Source organism: Apodemus sylvaticus, chromosome 23, assembly GCF_947179515.1.
Source record: "Apodemus sylvaticus chromosome 23, mApoSyl1.1, whole genome shotgun sequence".
Lineage (NCBI taxonomy): Eukaryota > Metazoa > Chordata > Mammalia > Rodentia > Muridae > Apodemus > Apodemus sylvaticus.
Window position 1 is genome coordinate 10081941 of NC_067494.1, and position 22601 is coordinate 10104541.

The following is a 22601-nucleotide window of genomic DNA, read 5'->3' on the forward strand; positions in this document are numbered from 1 at the left end:
GATGCTGAAAAGCATTTGACAAAATTCAGCATTCTTTCATGATAAAAGTCTTAGAAAGGTCAGGAATTCAAGGCCCATACCTAAACATAGTAAAAGCAATATACAGCAAACCGGTAGCCAACATCAAACTAAATGCAGAGAAACTTGAAGCAATCCCACTAAAATCAGGGACTAGACAAGGCTGCCATATCTTTTCAATATAGTACTTGAAGTTCTAGCTAGAGCAATTAGACAACATAAGGAGGTCAAAGGAATACAAATTGGAAAGGAAGACATCAAACTATCACTATTTGCAGATAATATGATAGTATACTTAAGTGACCCAAAAAATTATACCAGAGAACTCATACAGCTGATAAACAACTTGAGCAAAGTGGGTGGTTGTAAAATCAACTCAAGCAAATCAGTAGTCTTCCTATACTCAAAGGATAAGCAGGCTGAGAAAGAAATTAGGGAAATCACACCCTTCACAATAGCCACAAAAAATATAAAGTATCTTAGGGTGACTCTAACCAAACAAGTGAAAGATCTATATGACAAGAACTTCACGACTCTGAAGAAGGAAATTGAAGAAGACATCAGAAAATGGAAAAATCTTCCATGCTCATGGATTGGCAGGATTAATATGTAAAAATGGCCAGCTTGCCAAAAGCAATATACAGATTCAATGCAATATCCACCAAAATCCCAACTCAGTTCTACATAGAGCTAGAAAGAGCAATTCTCAAATTCATCTGGAATAACAAAAAACCCAAGATAGTTAAAATTATTCTCAACAGCAAAAGAACTTCTGGGGGAATCAGTATCCTGGACTTCAAGCAGTACTACATAGCAATAGCATTAAAAACTGCATGGTATTGGTACAGTGACAGGCAGGTAGATCAATGGAATAGAATTGAAGACCCAGAAATGAACCCACACACCTATGGTCAATTGATCTTTTACAAAGGAGCTGAAAACATCCAGTGGAAAAAAGATAGCCTTTTCAACAAATGGTGCTGGTTCAACTGGAGGTCAGCATGCAGAAGAATGCAAATTGATCCATTCTTATCTCCTTGTACTAAGCTCAATTCCAAGTGGATCAAGGACTTCCACATAAAACCAGACACACTGAAACTAATAGAAAAGAAACTGGAGAAGAGCATAGAGCACATGGGCACAGGGGAAAATTTCCTGAATAGAATAGAGCTTATGCTCTAAGATCAAGAATTGATAAATGGGACCTCATAAAATTACAAAGTTTCTGTAAAGCAATGAATACTGTCAAAAGGACAAAATGGCAACCAATAAATTGGGAAAAGGTCTTCACCAACCCTACATCCGACAGAGGGCTCATATCCAATATATACAAAGAACTCAACAAGTTAGACTCCAGAGAGGCAAATAACCCTATTAAAAATGGGGTACAGAGCTAAACAAAGAATTTTAACCTGAAGAACTTTGAAGGTCTGAGAAGCACCTTAATAAATGTTCAACATCATTAGGCATTAGGGAAATGCAAATTAAAAACAACTCTGAGATTTCACCTCACACCAGTCAGAATGGCTGAGATTAAAAACTCAGGAGACAGCAGGTGTTGGCGAGGATATGGAAAAAGAGGAACACTCCTCCACTGCTGGTGGGATTGCAAGCTGGTACAACCACTCTGGAAATCAGTCTGGCAGTTCCCCAGAAAACTGAGCATGACACTTCCAGGACCCTGCTATACCACTCCTGGGCATATACCCAGAGGATTCCCCGGCATACAATATGGACACATGCTCCACTATATTCATTGCCGTCTTATTCATAATAGCCAGAAGCTGGAAAGAACCCAGATGTCCCTCAATGGAGGAATGGATACAGAAAATGTGGTATATTTACACAATGTAATACTACTCAGGTCTAAAACAATGAATTCATGAAATTCTTAGTTAAGTGGTTGGAACTAGAACATATCCTAAGTGAGGTAACTTATTCACAAAAGAGCACACATGGAATGCAGTCACTGATAAGTGAATATTAGCCCAGAAGCTCTGAATAGGCAAGACACAACTGACATATTAAATCATTCCCAAGAAGAAGGAAGGAGAGGGCCCTGGTCCTGGAAAGGCTTGATACAGCATTGTAGGAGATTACCAGGACAGAGAAATAGGAGGGGGTTGATTGGGGAACAGGCAGAGAGAAGAGGGCTTTGGGACTTTTGGGGAGGGGGGGACCGGGAATGGGGAAATCATTTGGCATGTAAATAAAGAACAGAAAAATTTTTAAAAATTCATGACTTATATCACCTAAACAGGATTCCTAAAGTGAGTAATGATAAACAATGAAACTAAACTATTTTTTTCTTAAAAATATTTTTATAGGGTCATGCTTATACATATTCAAATAATCACACTGATGTGGACTTTCAGGTTGCTTCTAGGCCAGGGCTACAATAAATAAAGCAATGAAGTTATCTTTTTTTGTGTGAAGTACATTGTAAATGTCCTTGCAATGAAACTACAAGCTGTTCTGATTTTATACTTCGTGTAGCTGATGGAGAATGGAGTCCACAAAGACCAATGGTAAAGCAACCGAGTACAAAAGTCATTAGTCTAGATTTTCTACACAAACTGTTTCTACCTCCTTTTATTGCTAGAAAAATGCATTGAGCTCAGCTCACAGGTACTTAGAGACTGTGAATATTTAGTCCTTTCTTCGTGTTTGGATATATTATTCAGGAAGCCTTAATCTTGAGATATGAACTAAAAAAAAACCCACCCTTCTATTTCAGTGCACAATATTCATGGGTTTCAGCACACATATCATGGGTTCTGTTCATTGTCCCTGGGATAAAATCTGACAACACTGTGGAGATACATACTGACAGTACTTAACTGCTTTGTATAAAGGAGAAAAAAATAAGCCAAAACAAAACAAATAAAAACCCAGACAGAGGGACCAGAGTTCTAGTGTCTACATCAATCATGTTCTACCAATGACCTACCGTCCTTCTAGAAACTTCAACTAGTAAAGCTACCACTAGAGCACATTCTAAACTCTAAATTGCAGTCTTCTATATTTATGCTTAAAAATAAATTCAAACATAATAAAAAACATTTTCTTCTAATATTTCATATCTAAAGGAATTAACCATAATTTTGTGAGGAATATGGGTAACTAGTTAGGGTTTTTTAATCATCCCTATACTCCAATGCTATTTCTTAAATAATCTATTCTTATTCAATGTCTTACATCGTGAATTGCTTTTTACTATCAATATTTTAGAAATATAGGTGCTTAGAAAATAAAGACATTCATGATAGGTCCCTTTTTGTGAGTGCTCCATAGCCTCAGTAATAGTGTCAGGCCTTGGGACCTCCCCTTGAGCTGGATCCCACTTTGGGCCTGTTGCTTGACCTTCTTTTCCTCAGGCTCCTCTCCATTTCCAACCTTGCAATTCTTTCAGGCAGGAACAATTATGGGTCAGAGTTTTGACTGTACATGGTAACCCTATCCCTCACATCATGCCTTGACTTTCTGCTGGAGGTGTTCCCTCTCCCCAATGTAGGACATTTCATCTAAGGTTCCTCTGACTACCCTCAGAAAGACCCAACAAGCAGCTGAAAGGGTCAGATGCAGATATTTGCACTCAATCAATGGACAGAAGCTGCTGACCCCTGTGGTTGAATTAGGGAAAAGCTGGAAGAAGCTGAGAAAGAGGGCAACCCTGTAGGAGGACCCGCAGTCTCAATTAACCTGGATCCCCAAGATCTCTCAGACACTAGACCACCAACCAGGCAGCATACATCAGCTGATATGAGGCCCCCAACACATATACAGCAGAGGACTGCCAGGTCTCAGTTTAGTCAGAGATGATGTACCTAAGCCTCAAAAGACAGGAGGCCCCAGGGAGTTTAGAGGTTTGGTGGATTGGGGGTGGGGTGAGGACATCCTCATGGAGACAGGGGTGCAGGGAGGAGGTATGGGATGTGGAACATTTGGAGGGTGGACTGGAAGGGGAATAAAATCTGGAGTGTAAAATAAACAAACAAATAAATAAATAAATAAATAAAACAATATTTTAAAAAAGAAAATAAAGACATTGTGACAGAGAGCATACAAGATTTCAGAGATACGGGGATAAAGCCATTTTGTGTTTGCAAAATTCTACCCAATGTAGAAAAAAATGAAACTAGAGACACATTCCACTGCTCAGGATTCACTGTACAAATACAGAAGAATTTGGTGGTTAACATCCTTGTTCCTTTTCTGAATGGTTTGAATACTCTGCAGCATACTACCACATAGATGTCTGAGGTGTCTCATTTGTTTGTTGATCATAAATGGTAACTAATGCTTTGATATTTTTGAATACATTTAAAGTTTTATATTTTGCCATTCATTATCAAAATTTAAATACACTGTAAAAATGTTCAACAATATATCATAACTATATTCTTGAGTTTATATTTAGACTCCATATCCTAAAACCAGAAGAGCACGTTACTGGCAGGAGCCAGAATCTATGATAGTCTGATGGTGGAGCCTGGACCTAAGAGCACAAGAGCCCTGGACCATGCTGTAGTCTGAGAACTGTGGAGAAAAGAGTCAAATCACATGGGGAAAGAAGGCCTGGATATTTTCTAATATCTGACGGCTAAATTTTACATTTTAATAACTGAATTGGTGAACCAGCATCCACTACCTAATATCATACTAAATGGATACAACATTTTGATTGTATTATTCCTAAATTCTCACAAAAAAATCCCTGAAACATACTCTTGATAGATAACTAATAATAAATAATTTTTATCAAATTGATTAAAATACAGAATAGCACATACACCGATATTTACATACACACACAATGCACATATATATTTAAATACACATACATATATCTACATATATCTACACACACGTATATGGACACCTACATATGTACCTTTACACATACCTATATATGCATACAAGTATATATACATATGTGTGCATGTACAAAAATATACATAAACACATATTTTTATTTTATTTAATTTATATTTTTATTAATGAAAATCATTTTCCCTTACAATAATCTTGTGAAAAGTATGTACTGCAAAATTTTACTAAACAATTTGTCATCAGTGACTGGGCCTCATTCTTCTTTGTGATGGGGGAATATTTGGGAGCAGCCTTTCTCTCACAGTCTCTGAGATCAGTGTGGTACAGGTTCACATCTGATTATGATGACATTAGGTATGAGCCTTGGCCTCCTCTGACCTAAGCATACTAACAGAGGAACAATCCTTCCTGATTTACCAGGTTATGGTGAAGAGTCAGTGAGCTCTTCTCACTAAAGCAGTCCACAACACAGAGTAAACACTCTACAACGTGACATGTGATCTTCTGAAGGCTTGAGTTCACTTCACCCTGTGCTTCCAGTTCCAGAGTCCCCGGTATTTGCTCTTGGGTAGCTCCATCCACAGACACTGAAATAGGGCTCACGTGAGAAACCAGCTCAAGCAGAGGAATTGCTAGAGAATAACGGTGCACTAACATGTTCAGATTCATACTCAGTTCTCCAGTAGATAGAAAATATTCAGAAAAGCATATTGATCAAGGATGGAACATGGTAAAATTACTTGCCAAATGTGGTTCAAGGTGTCTTAGTCAGGACTGCCATTGCTGTGTCTTCACAGAGAGGCAGTAGGAGAAACAGGAAAGTTGACCATACAAGGGCACCTCCTCTGTGCAGGGGACCAAACGAAATATTACATTCCACCCAGAGAGCTGAGAATGGATGTTGTTAATGACATGGTGAAGTTTTGCTATCAGTAGAGGCAGTCCTGCCCAAGTCCCCCAGAATGTTTATTCTAGAAACTTCCTCACTGGACTGTTATATATAGCTCCCAGGTAATAGAACACACCCTTAAAGTAGATGTCCCATGAACTTAATGCCTTGACGACATCTGTGCTGTCACAACCAGAGACCACACTAGATTCTAGGCCTTTTACTTAGAGAACACAACTTCATGGTCACATGTACTTTGCAAAGGAGTTTCGATATAGTTCCACCTTAAGCTTTGTTGTGCGCCCGGAACAGGAGTGATTGCTGTCTGAGAAAGTTTATTGATCTTCTGTTGTGTTGAAATATGCTGGCAATAAACTCCTGGCATCTGACGACCCAGACTGATCCAGGTTGACTAAGTAGTCAGAACAAAGTTTTCATTTCCAACTCTTGCTGGTCTTTTCCCTGCCTGCTATGACACCCCAGGGACTCCTTCATCTGGGATAAAACACCACGAGGAAGCCAGATTTTGGAGCCAATGTTTTATTTCAGCAAACACAAAGCTTCCAGGTAACAAGCCTTCACTAAGAGAAGATAGGCAGGAACTCAAACAGGCCAGGAACCTGGAGGCAGGAGCTGATGCAGAGACCATGGAGGGGAACTACTTCCTAGCTTGCCCAACATAATTTGCTCAGCCTGGCTTCTTCTACAACCCAGGACCCCAGGCCAGGGGTGGAACCACCCACAATGGGCTGGGCCCTCTGCCATCAATCACTAAGAAAATTCCTTACAACCAGATCTTATGGAGGCATTTTCTCAAATGAGGTCTCCTCCTCACACATTACTCTAACTTGGGTCACATTGTAATAAAACTAGACAGCAGAAAAGGCTACTGAAAAGGGAAATTCTGCTTTGTTTGTATTGAACTGAATATTAGTGTTTTCTTTGAATGCAGATGATTACAGTAAGCATCAGCTACTGTAAAGCTTTTGTTCGTCTACACTGTCACTCAGGTGAAGAAGGGTCCAGTTCTGTGATTGCAGGATAAGCCACTCGAATCTAAACAGCTGAAGTCATAATAAGCTGATAGTCTTTAAGGGCAGAACAGAAGAGCTATGAGCAGGGGTTTTAAGGAATCTGAGGAGCCTTTGGTCATCTGTCAAACTCACAAGGACAAACTTCCTTAATTGTAGTAAATAGGAAGTAACCCATGGGTGGTAGTTTACGCCTGTAAGTAACATTCAAAAACCTGAGGCAGGGGAATTGCCTACAGTTATAAACGGATATATATTAGTCTGAGCTGCAGAAAAAGACTGTCTCAAATAAAAATCAGAAATAAAACTGCAACGAAGGGAGGGATTTGCCAGCTTAAAAAAGATATCATACATTAATAATAAACAGTCTTGGTGTTTGTTCACATGAAATTAGAAAACTTTATCAGGAACATTTCTTTTGTATTGACATCTTTGTGAATGCCTATTTTGACCTTTATCTTCATGTTTTCTTCTGAACACCTTATTAACTTTGCTTTTGTATCTTTGAGCACCTCTATACATCTCTAATAAAATAAAAATATAAGTGGGGGATCAACAAATGTATAAATCATAGTGAATAAACAACCGTCATCGTTAAATCCTTGATTTAAACGTAGTACAACTTAAAAAGCTTTAGGATCATGAGCATTCCTTTGTGTGTTTGCTCCCTAGAAAGCCGGTCACTGAACAGATATTACTATTTGTAGCACTGTTTTTATTTTCCTCTGTGACACTGTTTTTATTTTCCTCTGTAAGCCCCTGAGTAGATGCTAATTAATACATTTTAAATGAGCAAATCTGGGCCTCAGTTACTACAGAACTATATATCCATGCCCCTTCTCTGAGCAAGAGAGAGCTACTATGCACTGAACCCTTCTGCGACCCCTCTCCCCGCCACACACACAAAGAAAGGCAGAGACAGAAGGACACTGAAGAGATTCCTAAAGAATTGTGACCACTATGCTGATCTGTAGCTCTTCACAGTCAATAGCTTCTGCTGGGAGGAATGGAACAGACACAGTTACAACTAAGGTGCTGGCCACTGGGAGTAGGACCGTGTACCAATGAGTATATTGCCAACACAAATTATACTTGGAGTATTTTTTCTTAAATTTATTTATTTATTTATGCAATTTTGGCTGGGGCAAAAAAAACAGGAGGGGGGACCTGGGAGAAAGGGGAAGAAAGGGTAGTCAAAGTACATTGCGTAACAGTATGTTCTAAATTATCAATAAAAAATATGGTGGAATAGAAAGAAAAATGCTACTAAGAGATTCAAATATTATATATGAAAACTTGAAGGAATAAGTCTAAAAAAAGCAAACAATTAGAATTTCAAAAGGGCAGGAAAGAGGGTCACTATCCAGGAACAGAGGGAAACTAAGGGGCACTAAGCAGTGCAAAAATCAGATGAAAGGAATTAGATTTGGTTCTGCTGATTCCATCAAAATGAAAAATTAATTGTATATTTTTAAAAGAGGAGGGAATCTAGACTTATGTGTTCAGTTCTCTGCTGAACCATAATTCATCACTTGACAGGAACAGATATGAGCATGCAATCTCCCCAGTGGTGTTCTGCTGTGAATCTCTCCAATCACCAAGTAAACCAAGAATCTACTCAGGAAACAAGTTGGTGGCTGAGGAATTCTCTCTCCAGATTCTGCCAGTGACAATGAGTCTGAGGGCTTTTCGAAACCAAGGATAAAAGAAAGCATAAATCAAAGGGTTCATGGCTGAGTTATAGTAAGCTATCCAGACTAGGATTTCATACACATACGCGGGCGTGATGAACCCCAGGAAGGCATCAATGAAGGAATCAATGAAGTATGGCAGCCAGGAGAGGAGGAAGGCGGCCACTGCGATGCCCAGGGTTTTGGCTGCTTTCCTCTCCCTCTTGGCCACCCTGTCCTTGTAGCTGTCTGATGCCCTGGCAGTCTGCTTGTTCATCTTCTCGATGCTCTGAGCCTGCTGTTTAGCAATGAGGAAAATCTTAGAGTACACAGTCATCATCACAAGCGTGGGGATAAAAAATATTAGGAAATTGATAAAGACCCAGCTTTGATTCACTGCAAGCTGACAGCCGCCCACGCAGGTGAGGGCACTCACTAGATCCTCCAGGCCAACTTCATTGGCCCCTGTGTAAAGGAGAGAAAAGCTGTAGATGATGGACAGGAGCCAGGAGAAGGTGATGCACTTGGCAGAGACAGATGCGGTGAACCTGGTGGGGTAGGTCAGGGGGTCGCTGACTGCAACGTATCTATCAACAGAGATGAAGCACAGGTGGAAAATAGAAGAACTACAGAAAGATACATCAAAACAAGTGTGTAGTTTACAGTAACTGTCCCCAAAGTACCAGCAGCCCTCCACAGACCTCACTGTGCTGAAGGGCATCACCGTCAGACCCACCAAGAAGTCAGCACAGGCCAGGGATGCCACCAGGAAGTTGGCAGGAGAGTGCAGCTGCCTGAAATGGAGAATTGCTGTCATCACCAGGAGGTTCCCACACACAGCCAGCACAGCCCCAAAGCCAAAGACTGCATATAGGATGAGGCGAGGGGCTGGGGAGTATGGGCTCCTGACACAGGATCTGTTCAGGTTCTCGTAGCACAGCTGGGCAGATGTGGCAGAGAGCAGATCTCTGCTCAGGATGCTGTCTTGGTCCCAGGGAAAACTGTCATCATCTGTAGCCATGTATACTATTCCAAAGATTCTCAGAAAAAAATACAAGATGTGATTGCTAGTGTATTTTGATTTCCTAAAAGAGTTCCTCCCTAATCCACAGTAAACCTTCCGAATGACATGAAGGCTCCTTAAATCTATTTTAAATCTTTTTTCTCCTTCATCTAATTCCTCACTCTTCAAAAGCAACAGTGTTTTCTGGGATGCACATTTAAATCTCAGCTTTTATTAACTTCCTCAGTCTTGTTTATCTAACCTACCTTAATGACATAAGCACTCTTAACCCTGAGGAAAGTACCTTAATGAAGCCAAACCCAATGTGTCCCTAGGACTAAATCCCCACGGTGTAAGCTGAGGTGAGAGCTTATCAGGAAGCCTGTTGTTTGCACCACAGCGAAATTTTCCCCTGCCAATTGGCCAGTGCCACTGACCTTTTGGTATGATGTCATTGGATGTGATATCTGCCTTGTTGGAGCTTTACTGATAATTTGAAGGTTTGTTCATGTCTTAGAAATGGCCTTTAACCTTTAACCTCAACTGTCCTTTAACCTTTTGAGAAATGTTATCTATGACATTACTGTTCAAAGTGATAAAGATTCCCCAATAAAAGTTTTCTTTTCTCCAACTTTGGTCTGTGTTAAAAAAAAAAAAAAAGAAAAGAAAAGAAAAGAAAAAGAAGAAGATCTAGCATCAGAACACCTTCCTTTCTCCAAGGCCTACCACCTTCAGAAGTAGACTTGTTGCAAACGTGGCTACCCTGACAAGTGCAAGAGAGAGTATAACTAGAGTGCCAAGGCTAAGAGACTAGAACTACTGGGACTGGAAGGATGAGGCACCTAAAGATTGTCTATGGCAGATTCAGGCATGGATTCTGTAAAGGATCAACGCCTAAACCCAAGAGAGCAGCTGTTGCAGCATCCAGTTCATCTTGAGGATTTCAATCAATCATAAAATAAATGTTCTGGTTTCCAAAAACAAAAAACAAAACAAAACAAAACAAAAAACCAAAAAGGACATATAGAGAATCTGTAACAGTATTTTGGCAGGGGAAAGAAACATTTCTTGACTAAAATGGAATCACACATAGTCATAGACAATCACACAGTCATAGATGATCACACATCATCATAGATTATCATACATAGTCAGAGACAATAATAATAATACATAATCATAGATGATCACACATAGCCAGAGATGATCATGCATGATCACAGATAATCACAAACGCTAATTATTTGTCCCAAGCTGCTTTAGCAGCCTCTCTCTCTCTCTCTGTCTTTCTCTCTGTCTCTCTCTCTGTCTCTCTCTGTCTGTCTCTCTCTCTCTCTCTCTCTCTCTCTCTCTCTCTCTCTCTCTCTATCTCGCCTCTCACCTTGCTGACTTTCCAAATCCTGGAGCAAGATTCTCCATACTGGGAAAGAACAGAAATTTGTGTGGGGAAGCAGGAAGGGCCATCTACGGAATGAGCTAGAAACCCATGGCAATAGAAACTTCAAGAAGTCTAACAGGGTGAAGCTAGCTAAGACATAGCAAAAGGGGATAAAGACCCTGAGATGTCCACCTCCTGTGCCCAGACAAGACCTCCAATGAAGAGATAAGTACGACAACCAGGCCATAAAATCTTAGACATACAAAGTGTCCTGCCTACAAGATGTTCATGGATAAAACTGGAGCAGAAATTGAAGGAATGACCAACCAATAAGATTCATGCCATGAAAGAGAGAGCCCACCATGGACACTATTCATGATATTCTGCTCTACTTGCAGACAGGTGCCTAGCATAACAGTCATCTGAGAGGCTTCACTCAGCAAATGATGAAAGCTGTTGCAGAGACCCCTGTGCAGAGCTCTGGGAATCTTCTGGAAGAGGGATAGGAGGGATTGAAGGATCCAGAGAGGTCAAGGACACTCCAAGAAAAACTACAGAATCAACTAACCTGGAATCACAGGGGTCCACAGAGACTGAACCAGCAACTGGAAAGCATGCACGGGATGGACCTACGCCTGATAAACATAGGTAGCAAATGTTTAGCTTGGTTTACATGTGGGATTCATAATAGCAGAAGCAGGGCTCATTCCTGACTCTGTTGTAAATTAGAAGGTCGAAATCCCTTTACCCTAACTGGACTGCCTTGTCTAGTCTCAGTAGGAGAATATGCACCTAGCCCTATTGCAATTTGTTGGACCAAGAGTGGTTGATATCCATGGGAGGACTCCTTCTCTTCAATAAGAAAGAGAGGTGGGGCAGGAGAAGAGGTGGTGACAGCAAAGGACCAGGAGGAAAGGGGAGAGCGGAACCTGCAATAGGGAAGTAAATAAATTAATTTATTAATAAAAGATGATTTTCCTTGAGAGTAACATTTTCTGCCTTTTTAATTTGTGTTTCTAGTCACTATAAAAATATGACTATATACAATCAGCATAACAACGGTCTGAAAAATAACAGACAATCTATGAATACTCAGCTGTCATTTGTATCTTACTGAAATTTTTCAGTTGATAATTCTTCAAACCCATGATCATAGATTCCAGTAGAGCCACCACCACTGTACACCAGAGGCAGAATCCAGGAGGTGCTGATGCAAATTTCTGACACAGATGCTGTGAGCAAGGTGGGATAGACCAGAGGGTCAGTGACAGCAATGTATCTGTCGGAGATGCTCAGGTGGAAGAGAGAGATAACTAAATACTACATTGCAACAGATATGGAAACTGCAGGAGCTTCTTCTAAAGCCCCGGCAGCTCTCAATGGACCTGACCATGCTGAAGGGCATCACAGAGAATCCCACCCAGATATCAGAATAGGACAGAAAGACATAGTGCATTCCAGTTGCTTGAAATTGAAGATGGACATCATCTTCAGGAGGTTCCCACCAAGGCTAGCCCAATCTCGAAGCCAATGACTATGTAGGAGATAACCAAGGACCCAGAAGACTAGGATTTCACCTAGGATTCCCTCAGGCTCTTTTACGGGACAACTGTGCATGAGACGCAGATGCTTTGGCATGGCTGTTCACTTGGGTACATGTTTTGAATGCTCATGAATTGCATGAGACAGTTTTAGTTTTGCCAAAAGGACAGGAAAACCCTCATTAACTTGGAATTAACCTGAGTTCCCTTTACTTCACATCTTGATTTCAGCTTTATCCTTTGAACCAATAGAGCATTTGTGGAGTCTATTTAAATTGTGTGTTCCATAAATGTCATAGTTATGGTCATGATTCATGTCTCAGTGTATTCTGCAAAATACATGTTAATTCAGCAACAATGAGTCTTCATACACATCTGCACAATTCTTGGGCTGCCACAGGTGGCCTCCTAGTTTTAGTTTCACCAGTCATTGCCAATATCTGGTCTGTGTGTCTAGAACCTTCCTCATTAATAAAGCCCTGATATGTGATAAGGTTAGACCTGTGTTACTTGAGTCTCACAATATCCAACTGTAATGCTCAGTTATGAGACAGAAAAATTTCCCAGGAAACACACCAAACCTCACATCAGAGACACCGTGACAATGGAGTCCCAGAGGGTCAGACATGAACAATGAGAAACAATTTCCATCAATCTCTTCTTATGATTTATTGTTTAAGACACAACAGCCTTGGTGGTGAAGCCCTGTAGAGGAAATTGAGGAATAGAAATGAAGGATATTTTCACTTTAAACAAAATAGAAAAAGCTAAAACCAAACAAATGCATATACTTACAAATAACCCAATACAGCTAAGCATGGTGGCAAACAGCTTCAATCCCAGCAGTGAAGAGGCAGAGGCAGGTGAATTTCTACAAGATCAACACTAGCCTGGTCTATACATCAAGTTCCAGGTCATCCAGGCCTACAGAGTGAGACCCTACCAAAAAGAAAGGTGATACATCAGAACTGATGACTCTTTCTTTGTTGGCATGTGTGGTGTAGATACAAGAGGTAGATGATGGGCATCTTGGTCTTCCCCTTCATTTTGAGATATTCTCTACTAAAAACCTAGAGCTCAGTACTCCCTACTGAATGAGGCAGGCTGGCAATGGACCCTCTAGATCACATGTCTGTGAACCACGGTGCTGGAAGGACATGTCCACACTGCCACATGTGCCCTTACACGTGTGTCTGAGTAGGGTTTGTACATGTGCATGTAAGTGTAAATGAAGCCAGAATCAACTGGATTTTGAGATACAGGAAGTTAAGAGCCATGTGATATGGGTGCTGGAAACTGAAGTCAGTCTTCTGCAAGAGCTGTATGTGCTTTTATCTTCTGTAAGGGCTCAGCAGTTGTTTCTACATGATTCATAACCTTTCCTCAAACATCCTTTATATATATCTATACATACACATACACATACACATACATCATACACATACACATACACATACATCATACACATACACATACATCATACACATACACATACATCATACACATACACATACATCATACACATACACATACATACATCATACACATACATCATACACATACACATACGCATACACATATACATATATATTACATATACATAACATATACATACACATATACATTACACATATACATTATATATACATTACATATACATATACAATACATCATATACATATACATACACATACACATACATATATATATATAAACATACACATCGTATACATATACATCATATACATACACATATATATGCATCATATACATATACATCATATACACATACACATACATATACATCATATACATATACATCATATACATATACATCATATACATATATACATAGACGTACATGTACACTTACACGTACACATACACATATATATCACATACATATACATCACATGCATATAAATATATATCATATACCTATGCCTATGCCTTTGCCTATGCCTATACCTATACCTATACCTATACCTATACATATATATTCATACATATATGTGGGAATCAGAGGACAACTTGTGAGGAGTTGTCTCCTGGTACCTTCTTTTTTTTTAATTGCTTATTTATTTTATGTATGTGAGTATACTATATCTGTCTTAAGATACACCAGAAGAGGGCATCAGATCCCATTACACATGGTTATGAGCTACCATGTGGTTCCTGGGAATTGGACACAGGACCACTGGAAGAGTAGTCAGTGTTCTTAATCACTGAACCATCATTCTATTGCCTGCCTCAAACATCCTTAACATCTATAGGTGACCTTGAACTCTAATACCCCAGTCTACCTTCCAATAGATGAATCATGAGTGATTTTATCTTTTGTGGGTATAAATTATACTACAGTTCATCTATGAAGAGCACTTTTTAATTTATTCTTCAAGTGTTTGGTAAGTAGGTTGACCCTAGCCTATTGCAAATAGTGCAACATGAACATGAATATGCAGAAAGGTGTATTGCATGTGACATTGATTCACTGGGTACACTGTAAAGAATGATGTAACCGCATTGACTGGTACCAAGGAGAGGTGCAGTAAACACTGGAAAAGGGAAAGCCAGTGCTTTGACGTGCTGTAAACTCAAGGATGGTCAGGGACAGGCAAAGCAAAATGCCACATCGATGCTTTTGTAATGTTACTGTTCCACACTTATACTAGGCAATCTAAACTCAGTAGAGGCATCCAGGTTAATCTGATTTCTGGTTTTAGGCTAAATCAATGAGCAGCACCTCACCTGTGGAGTGTCAAGATAAAATAGAGAGAAATTCCAATGCTTGCAAACTTCTTGCACAAATGTGACTCTCACTGTTGTTTGCAAAATAATTTTCAGTGAATGGGTTTGAAAAAAGTCTCATCAAAGTTAGAGAGAAGATTGCTTCTCTGCGGTTAAAGATTTTAACACTGAAAGCAAATTTTTTATGTAACTTATGATTCTTTTGTGCACTTAAGTTTTCATTCTCTTTTATGCACTTGAATGTTAGTTTGCAGGATGTTGGTTCTTGAAAGACATTAGTAAAATGTCTTTTAAAAAAATCATCCATGTGAATAACATGTAAAATGTTCCAAATTATAGAAGGGTATGGTGATGATAGACAGTGGTCATAGCACTGCCCAAATTGAGAAGACAATGATAGGAGACAGAGAGAAGGGGATTTGTCCTACCCTACGGATCAGATTGTAATCCAGTGGTTCTCAAGCCTCTTAATGCTGCAAAACTGTAATACAGTTCCTCATGTTGTGGTGACTGCAACCATAAAACTATTTTGTCGCTACTTCATAATTGTAAATTTTAGTAGTTATGAAACATAATGTAAACATCTGATACCCAGAATATCTGATACATGCTTCCTAAGAAACAGTCCTTTTGCTGACAAAGCCCTTGTGACTCACAGGTTGAGAACCACTGCATTAGAGGTTGGAGACACCCAAACACTAGGTAGATCAAAGACCAAACTGTTTAAGAAGCCCAGTGGACACTGAACTCGTTCAGGCAATTCTCTACTAATAGGTCTAAGCATTTTGTTGACATCATAATTTTGATGTTCATCTTGATTTACTACATAACTCTCTTGGTATTTTACATACTTTTCTTGTAGATGCTGTTATTTGCCATAGGAATCCTTGAAGATGGTGTGAAACTATATGGAGTTACACTTGCTCCAGTGATAGTCACCAAATATTCTGAAGTCAGTCTCCCCTTTTTCTCTTTTAGTACAGAAAGCCTCAATGATCAGTTACAAGGAGCATTCAAAATTTGGATTTCCTTCAACATCAGTTCCATACCTCAGTCCATAGCTGAGTGAAGATGTCACCCTTTCTTCCAGTGGTAGATACACCATCATGCAGAGCATCGTGATTGAACAAGATAAATGTCTTTCTTTGTATTCATTGTATTATAGCCTTTTCTTCTGCTATCCCACAAGGAGGGCCAAAGTGAAGATGAAAATGAATGAGATAGTTGTATCCACTCACAGTCCCCATTGTGTGAGCTGCATTTCTGTATTAAGGCTCTGATCCTGATGGTCTCATCTTCAGTACCCCACAGGAAGCCTCACATCCAGAAGGCTTTCTACCATGCCAGACAACCCTGTCTCTATTTCCTTCTCAGCCCCTGCACAGACTCCATGCGGGCTCGGTCAGGGTTCCATGTTTTCCATGTGTGCTCCGGGTCATGTGAAAGGTATACTTCTTTGTTACATGGTAGAAAAGACTAGTGGGGGTTTCTCCCCATCACTCAATTACCTTCCCAGTTCCACCAGCCTTCTGCTTCAAGTATGCACAGGAAAAGTTAAATAGTATTTCTATTAGTAGCTAAAGCTTGAACCCTCTCGTCAGTACCTTATTCAAAGGCGTGAAGGTCCTTTCGACAACATGACCGTATAAAAATATCGCACAACATTTTCTGTCATGGAGACTTCTGACAGAAATTGGGAACGATCCACTGAAAAGCCTGGCCCACATACCTTTGGGCTGGGGGCAGGATTCTCCCAATGAAATCAGGTGTGGACTATATCAAAGAGCTTACCCTTGTGTGAGACCACACTGAGACATTCACACATGACCCCACACAGCTATAGGCAAAGGGATGCTATTTTGCTAGTACCAGTGCTCTCTATGTTTTGTCTTTCTCAATTCCGGACATTGAGCGAGATTATAAAAGAGAGGGAATGGAAAGACATAAAAATAAGAGACATCACTGTCTGGTCTGGAAGTAGATAGCATGGTCATATAAAATAATGCATTAAGATGTACATGATTTTGGAGCTTTAAATAAATTACATTTGAATCGATGTTCATTGAAATTCATATAAATAAAATTTATAGCAACAGTGACTGACTATGGAATATATCAGGTGGATTTATCAAAGCTTCTGAATTGATGGAAGAACATAAACAGCAGAGAGAAAGTGATAAAGTCATTTTTATTTGTGATACACCACATTTATACTAAAATTAAAGCAGAGAGCCTTTAACAAATCAGGATTCACTGTACCATTAGAATTATGGAAGAATGTGGTGGGGATTTTTTGCTTTTTTTTTTTTTGGATTTGGTTTTTTTGAGACAGAGTTTCTCTGTATAGCCCTGGCTGTCCTGGAACTCACTCTGTAGACCAGGCTGGCCTCGATCTCAGAAATCCACCTATCTCTGCCTCCCAGAGTGCTGGGATTACAGGCGTGCGCCACCACCGCCCGGCCAAGAATGTGGTGGTTAAGGCCTTTTCCTTGTGCCAGGAGGTGGTGGTGTACACCTGTAATCCCAGTGCTCTGGGAGGCAGAGGCAGGCGGATTTCTGAGTTCGAGGCCAGCCTGGTCTACAGAGTGAGTTCAGGACAGCCAAAGCTATACAGAGAAACCCTGTCTCAAAAAACCAAATCCAAAAAAAGGGGGGGGGGCTCTTCCTGTGCCTTTTCTGAATACTTGAAATACTCCACAGCGTACTATCACAGGTTTTGAAATATCTCATTCATTTGTTGAAAATAAATAGTAGCTAATCTTTTAATATTTTGGATATAGCTTAAACTTTTACATTTATACATTTGTTATCAAAATTTATATTTCAACATGAGATTCCTAAGTTAATGTTAAGGCCCCGTACGCTAAAACCAGAAGAGCAGGATACATGCAGCAAACCCACCACAGTCTATGATATTCTGATGGTGGAGCACGGCCCTGGGACCATCGCATAGGCTCTGGACCACACAGTAGCCAGAAAAGTGTGGAGGAGGGCGTCAGATCACATGAGGGAAAAAGGTATGGCTATTTCTAATAATGGATGGAGCATCTCCACATCTTAATAATTAAATCAATGTCCACTATCTAATATCACACTAATTGTAATATCATATAATTTTTGCTTGCATCATTCCTAAATTCTCACTGAAATTCCTAAAGACATACCACTGACAGATAAAGAACATAAGTGATCAAATTGATGGAAAAAACCGAAGAGCATATACATACACACTCCCTCATACCTATACATATATACATACATACATATACACACATATATTTATATATTTATACCTATATATACCTGCACACATACATGTTTATATCTATGTGTGTATATATATATATACACACACACACACACACACACATGTATATATATGTTGTGGTAGTTTCCAACCCAATTACCTGGTAAAAGAAATCACCACTCAATCAGTATTTAGATAAGCTATATGCCTAGATTTGGCAGATCTCCCACTGTACAACTCTATTCTCATCTAAGTTATCCCATATCACTTGTGGTTTTATCCAGGCCATGTCTTCTCTCCCTCATCTTCCATCTTTTCTGTTGATCCTCTCTACTCCCATTGATCCTTTCTTTTCTCAACAAAATCTCTCAGCTCCTCCTTCCCTCCTCCTGCTCAATCATTAGCTCTAGCCTTTGTTTGAAAAGTTAAGGTGGGGCGATGGTTTACAAGGCACCTGTATATGTGATTAACTTTATCTGCAGTCGCTCCCAGGAGTGGAACTAGCATCAAAATACAAGCCCAGGGCTATCCATATCATATATATGCTTAGAAGAATATATATACATACACGTGCACATACACATACATACACATATATTTATTTTAATTTTGATTTTGTTAATGAAAATCCTTTTTCCCTAAAATAATTATGTAAAATTTATGTGTTCTACAATTATGTTACACTACTTGGCATTAGTCAATGAATCTTGTTCTCCTTTGAGATGGGCAGAATATTTAGAACCACCCCCTTACTTTGCATCTTACAATGATATTAGGCATAACTATTGGCCTTTTCTGACCTAACACTAACAGAGGAATAATGCTACATTATTTACCAGGTTGTAATGAGGAGTAAATGTGCTGTTGTAACTAAAACAGTCAACAGTGACTAAACACTTCACTTGATCTTCTGAACGGCTAAGTTCTCCCCATTGTGAGATTGCAGCAGAGTCCCCATGTTATTATTGGGTAGCTCAATACAAAGTCAATGAAGTAAGGACTCATTAAGAAACCAGCATGAGCACAGAGATTCCTCCAGATCAATAATGGGATAGCTGTTCAGCTTCATACTCAGTCTTCCAATATTTATAAAAATATTCAGAAGAGCATAATGGTCAAGAAAGGGAAGGACATGGAAAAATGACTTATCAAATGAGTTTCAAACATGTCTTCATCCGGATTACTATGGCTGTGTGTTGGGGGCACAAATGTCTGTGCATATGGAGATAAACACAAGGGAAGACAGGAATAGAATCACACCTAAGAGAGAGCTTTAAAAGTTTAAACTGTATCTGACAGTAAAAGGCAACCTATGTTAATAATAAATACTCTTGGTATTTGTCAACATAGAATTTGTAAAATAATAGTAAGCGAGAACACTTCAATATGTATCAATGACTCACCAATTATATTAGGATCAAATGTTCCCTTCATTTTTATACTATTAAGTAAGGATATTTTGCTTGTCTGTCTGTGCACCATGTGCTTGCAGTGCCTGTGGAGGCCAAAATTACAGCCAGGACAAGTGTTATTAACTGCTGAGCCATCTCTCCAATCCCAAGGCTTAGACTTGTAATTTCTTGTGTGAAATATAGCTATCTAGAACAGAATGTGGTGCCTGTTTATTCTGCTGCTATATACTGCTCTCTTTTTTACTATTAAGGAAATCAACTAAAAAACACCCAGTTGGCATTATCAAGGGTGAATTTTAATAGGAATCAAGATGTTCAGGGAAGAGGGCTTTGCAAAGACATCAGTGGATCCTAATAGAATGTGTTTCCAGATGGGAGCTGGTTACATATTACATCCTTTATCTTGGTGTTTTCTTCTTCTGAACACATTATTAATTTGCCTATTATAAATCTTATGTAAAACTTCTGTAAAGTGTTACAAACTTTATAAAATAATCCAGGGACCAACTAATGTATAAATCACAGTGAATGAAAAAATTAACGATTTTGAAATAATTGATGTAAATATACAGTAACTAGTAAAGCTTTAGGATTGTGACGATTCCTCTACATGTTTGCTCCCTAAGAAAGCAGGTCCCTAAGCAAATGTGACAGTTGGTGGCACTGTTTTCCTTTTCCTCTGTAATCAATGGAGTGGATGTTAATTAAAATAGCAACATCTTAGCTTATTTTCCTGACCTTAAGAACAGCATTTTTAACTGCAAATCTGGGCCTCAATTAATAGAGACCTACACATACTGCCTCTAAAAATCACTGTGTTTCATTTATATTGTTTTTTGAAAGATGCGAAGGGATTTAAATAGTGTATGGTTGAATTTTAAGCTTAAAATGTTTATCAAAAACCAATATAATATTAGAAAGGAAGCAAAGGAAGCAAAAGGCCATGGGTCCAGAGAACAAGGAAATAGCAATCTACTCAAATCATGTAATACTATAAAGTCTAGAAATTAATCGTACATTTATTGAGAAATAGAGAATTTGAATTTAAATGTAGGGTAACAGCTGAAGCTTATTTCCGCACTTCACAGGAGCAGATAGCACTCAATCTCCCCAGTGATGTTCTGCTGTGAATCTCTCCAATCACCAAGTAAACCAAGAATCTACTCAGGAAACAAGTCGGTGGCTGAGGAATTCTCTCTCCAGATTCTGCCAGTGACAATGAGTCTGAGGGCTTTTCGAAACCAAGGATAAAAGAAAGCATAAATCAAAGGGTTCATGGCTGAGTTATAGTAAGCTATCCAGACTAGGATTTCATACACATACGTGGGCGTGATGAACCCCAGGAAGGCATCAATGAAGGAATCAATGAAGTATGGCAGCCAGGAGAGGAGGAAGGCGGCCACTGCGATGCCCAGGGTTTTGGCTGCTTTCCTCTCCCTCTTGGCCACCCTGTCCTTGTAGCTGTCTGATGCCCTGGCAGTCTGCTTGTTCATCTTCTCGATGCTCTGAGCCTGCTGTTTAGCAATGAGGAAAATCTTAGAGTACACAGTCATCATCACAAGCGTGGGGATAAAAAATATTAGGAAATTGATAAAGACCCAGCTTTGATTCATTAGGATTTGACAGCCACCCACACAGGTGAGGGCACTCACTAGATCCTCCAGCCCGGATTCACTTGCTCCTGTGTAAATGAGGGAAAACCCATAGCTGATGGACAGGAGCCAGGAGAAGGTGATGCACTTGGCAGAAACAGATGCAGTGAACCTGGTGGGGTAGGTCAGGGGGTCGCTGACTGCAATGTATCTATCAACAGAGATGAAGCACAGGTGGAAGAGAGAAGAACAACAGAAAGATACATCAAAACAAGTATGTAGTTTACAGTAACTGTCCCCAAAGTACCAGCAGCCCTCCACAGACCTCACCATGCCAAATGGCATTACCATCACCCCTACCAAGAAGTCAGCACAGGCCAGGGATGCCACCAGGAAGTTGGCAGGAGAGTGTAGCTGCCTGAAATGGAGAATTGCTGTCATCACCAGGAGGTTCCCACACACAGCCAGCACAGCCCCAAAGCCAAAGACTGCATATAGGATGAGGCGAGGGCCTGGGGAGTATGGGCTCCTGACACAGGATCTGTTCAGGTTCTCGTAGCACAGCTGGGCAGATGTGGCAGAGAGCAGTTCTCTGCTCAGGATGCTGTCTTGGTCCCAGGGAAAACTGTCATCATCTGTAGCCATGTATGCTATTCCAAAAATACTCAGAAAAAAATAAAAATGCATAATTTCTAATGCATTTTCATTTCCTAGACAATTTATTTCCTAATCCACAGTAAAGCTTCCTAATGACAAGAAGCATCTTTTAAATCTGTTTTGATATTTTCATACTTCATCTATTTCTTCACATCTCAAAACTCCAGTGTATTCTGAGAGGCACATTTAACTCTGACCTGCTATTAGCATTTTCAGGGTAATTTAACTAGTCTATATTAATACCCCAGGAAAAGCTCTTAACCCTGAGGAAAAGCTCCCTAATGGTGCGAAATATAGTTGTCCCTAGGACTGAATCCCCATGGTCTAAGGTGAGGCAAAATGCTTGTCAGTCAGCATGATGTTTATGCCATGATCAAATTTTCCCCTGCTAATTTGCTACAGACAATGACCTTTCTCTGTAGTATTGTTGGATGTGATATCTGCCCCAATAGAACTTTACTGAGAGTTTGAAATTCTGTTCATAGAGATGACCTTTACCCTTTGTGAGAAATGATATCTATGTCATTCCTATTCAAAGTGATCAAGATTCCTGGGTAAAAATTTTCTTTTCTCAAGCATTGG

General features: G+C 39.7%; 2 protein-coding genes across 2 annotated transcripts; both read right to left on the bottom strand.

The window, feature by feature from the left end:
- Positions 1-8385: 8385 nt before the first annotated feature.
- LOC127673929 (trace amine-associated receptor 7e) lies at positions 8386-9462 on the bottom strand. Its single transcript, XM_052169725.1, has one exon. The coding sequence runs from the start codon at positions 9460-9462 to the stop codon at positions 8386-8388; it is 1077 nt and encodes a 358-aa protein (XP_052025685.1).
- Positions 9463-20930: 11468 nt separating this feature from the next.
- LOC127673927 (trace amine-associated receptor 7e-like) lies at positions 20931-22007 on the bottom strand. The gene has a single exon (XM_052169721.1). The coding sequence runs from the start codon at positions 22005-22007 to the stop codon at positions 20931-20933; it is 1077 nt and encodes a 358-aa protein (XP_052025681.1).
- Between the last annotated feature and the right edge of the window lie 594 nt (positions 22008-22601).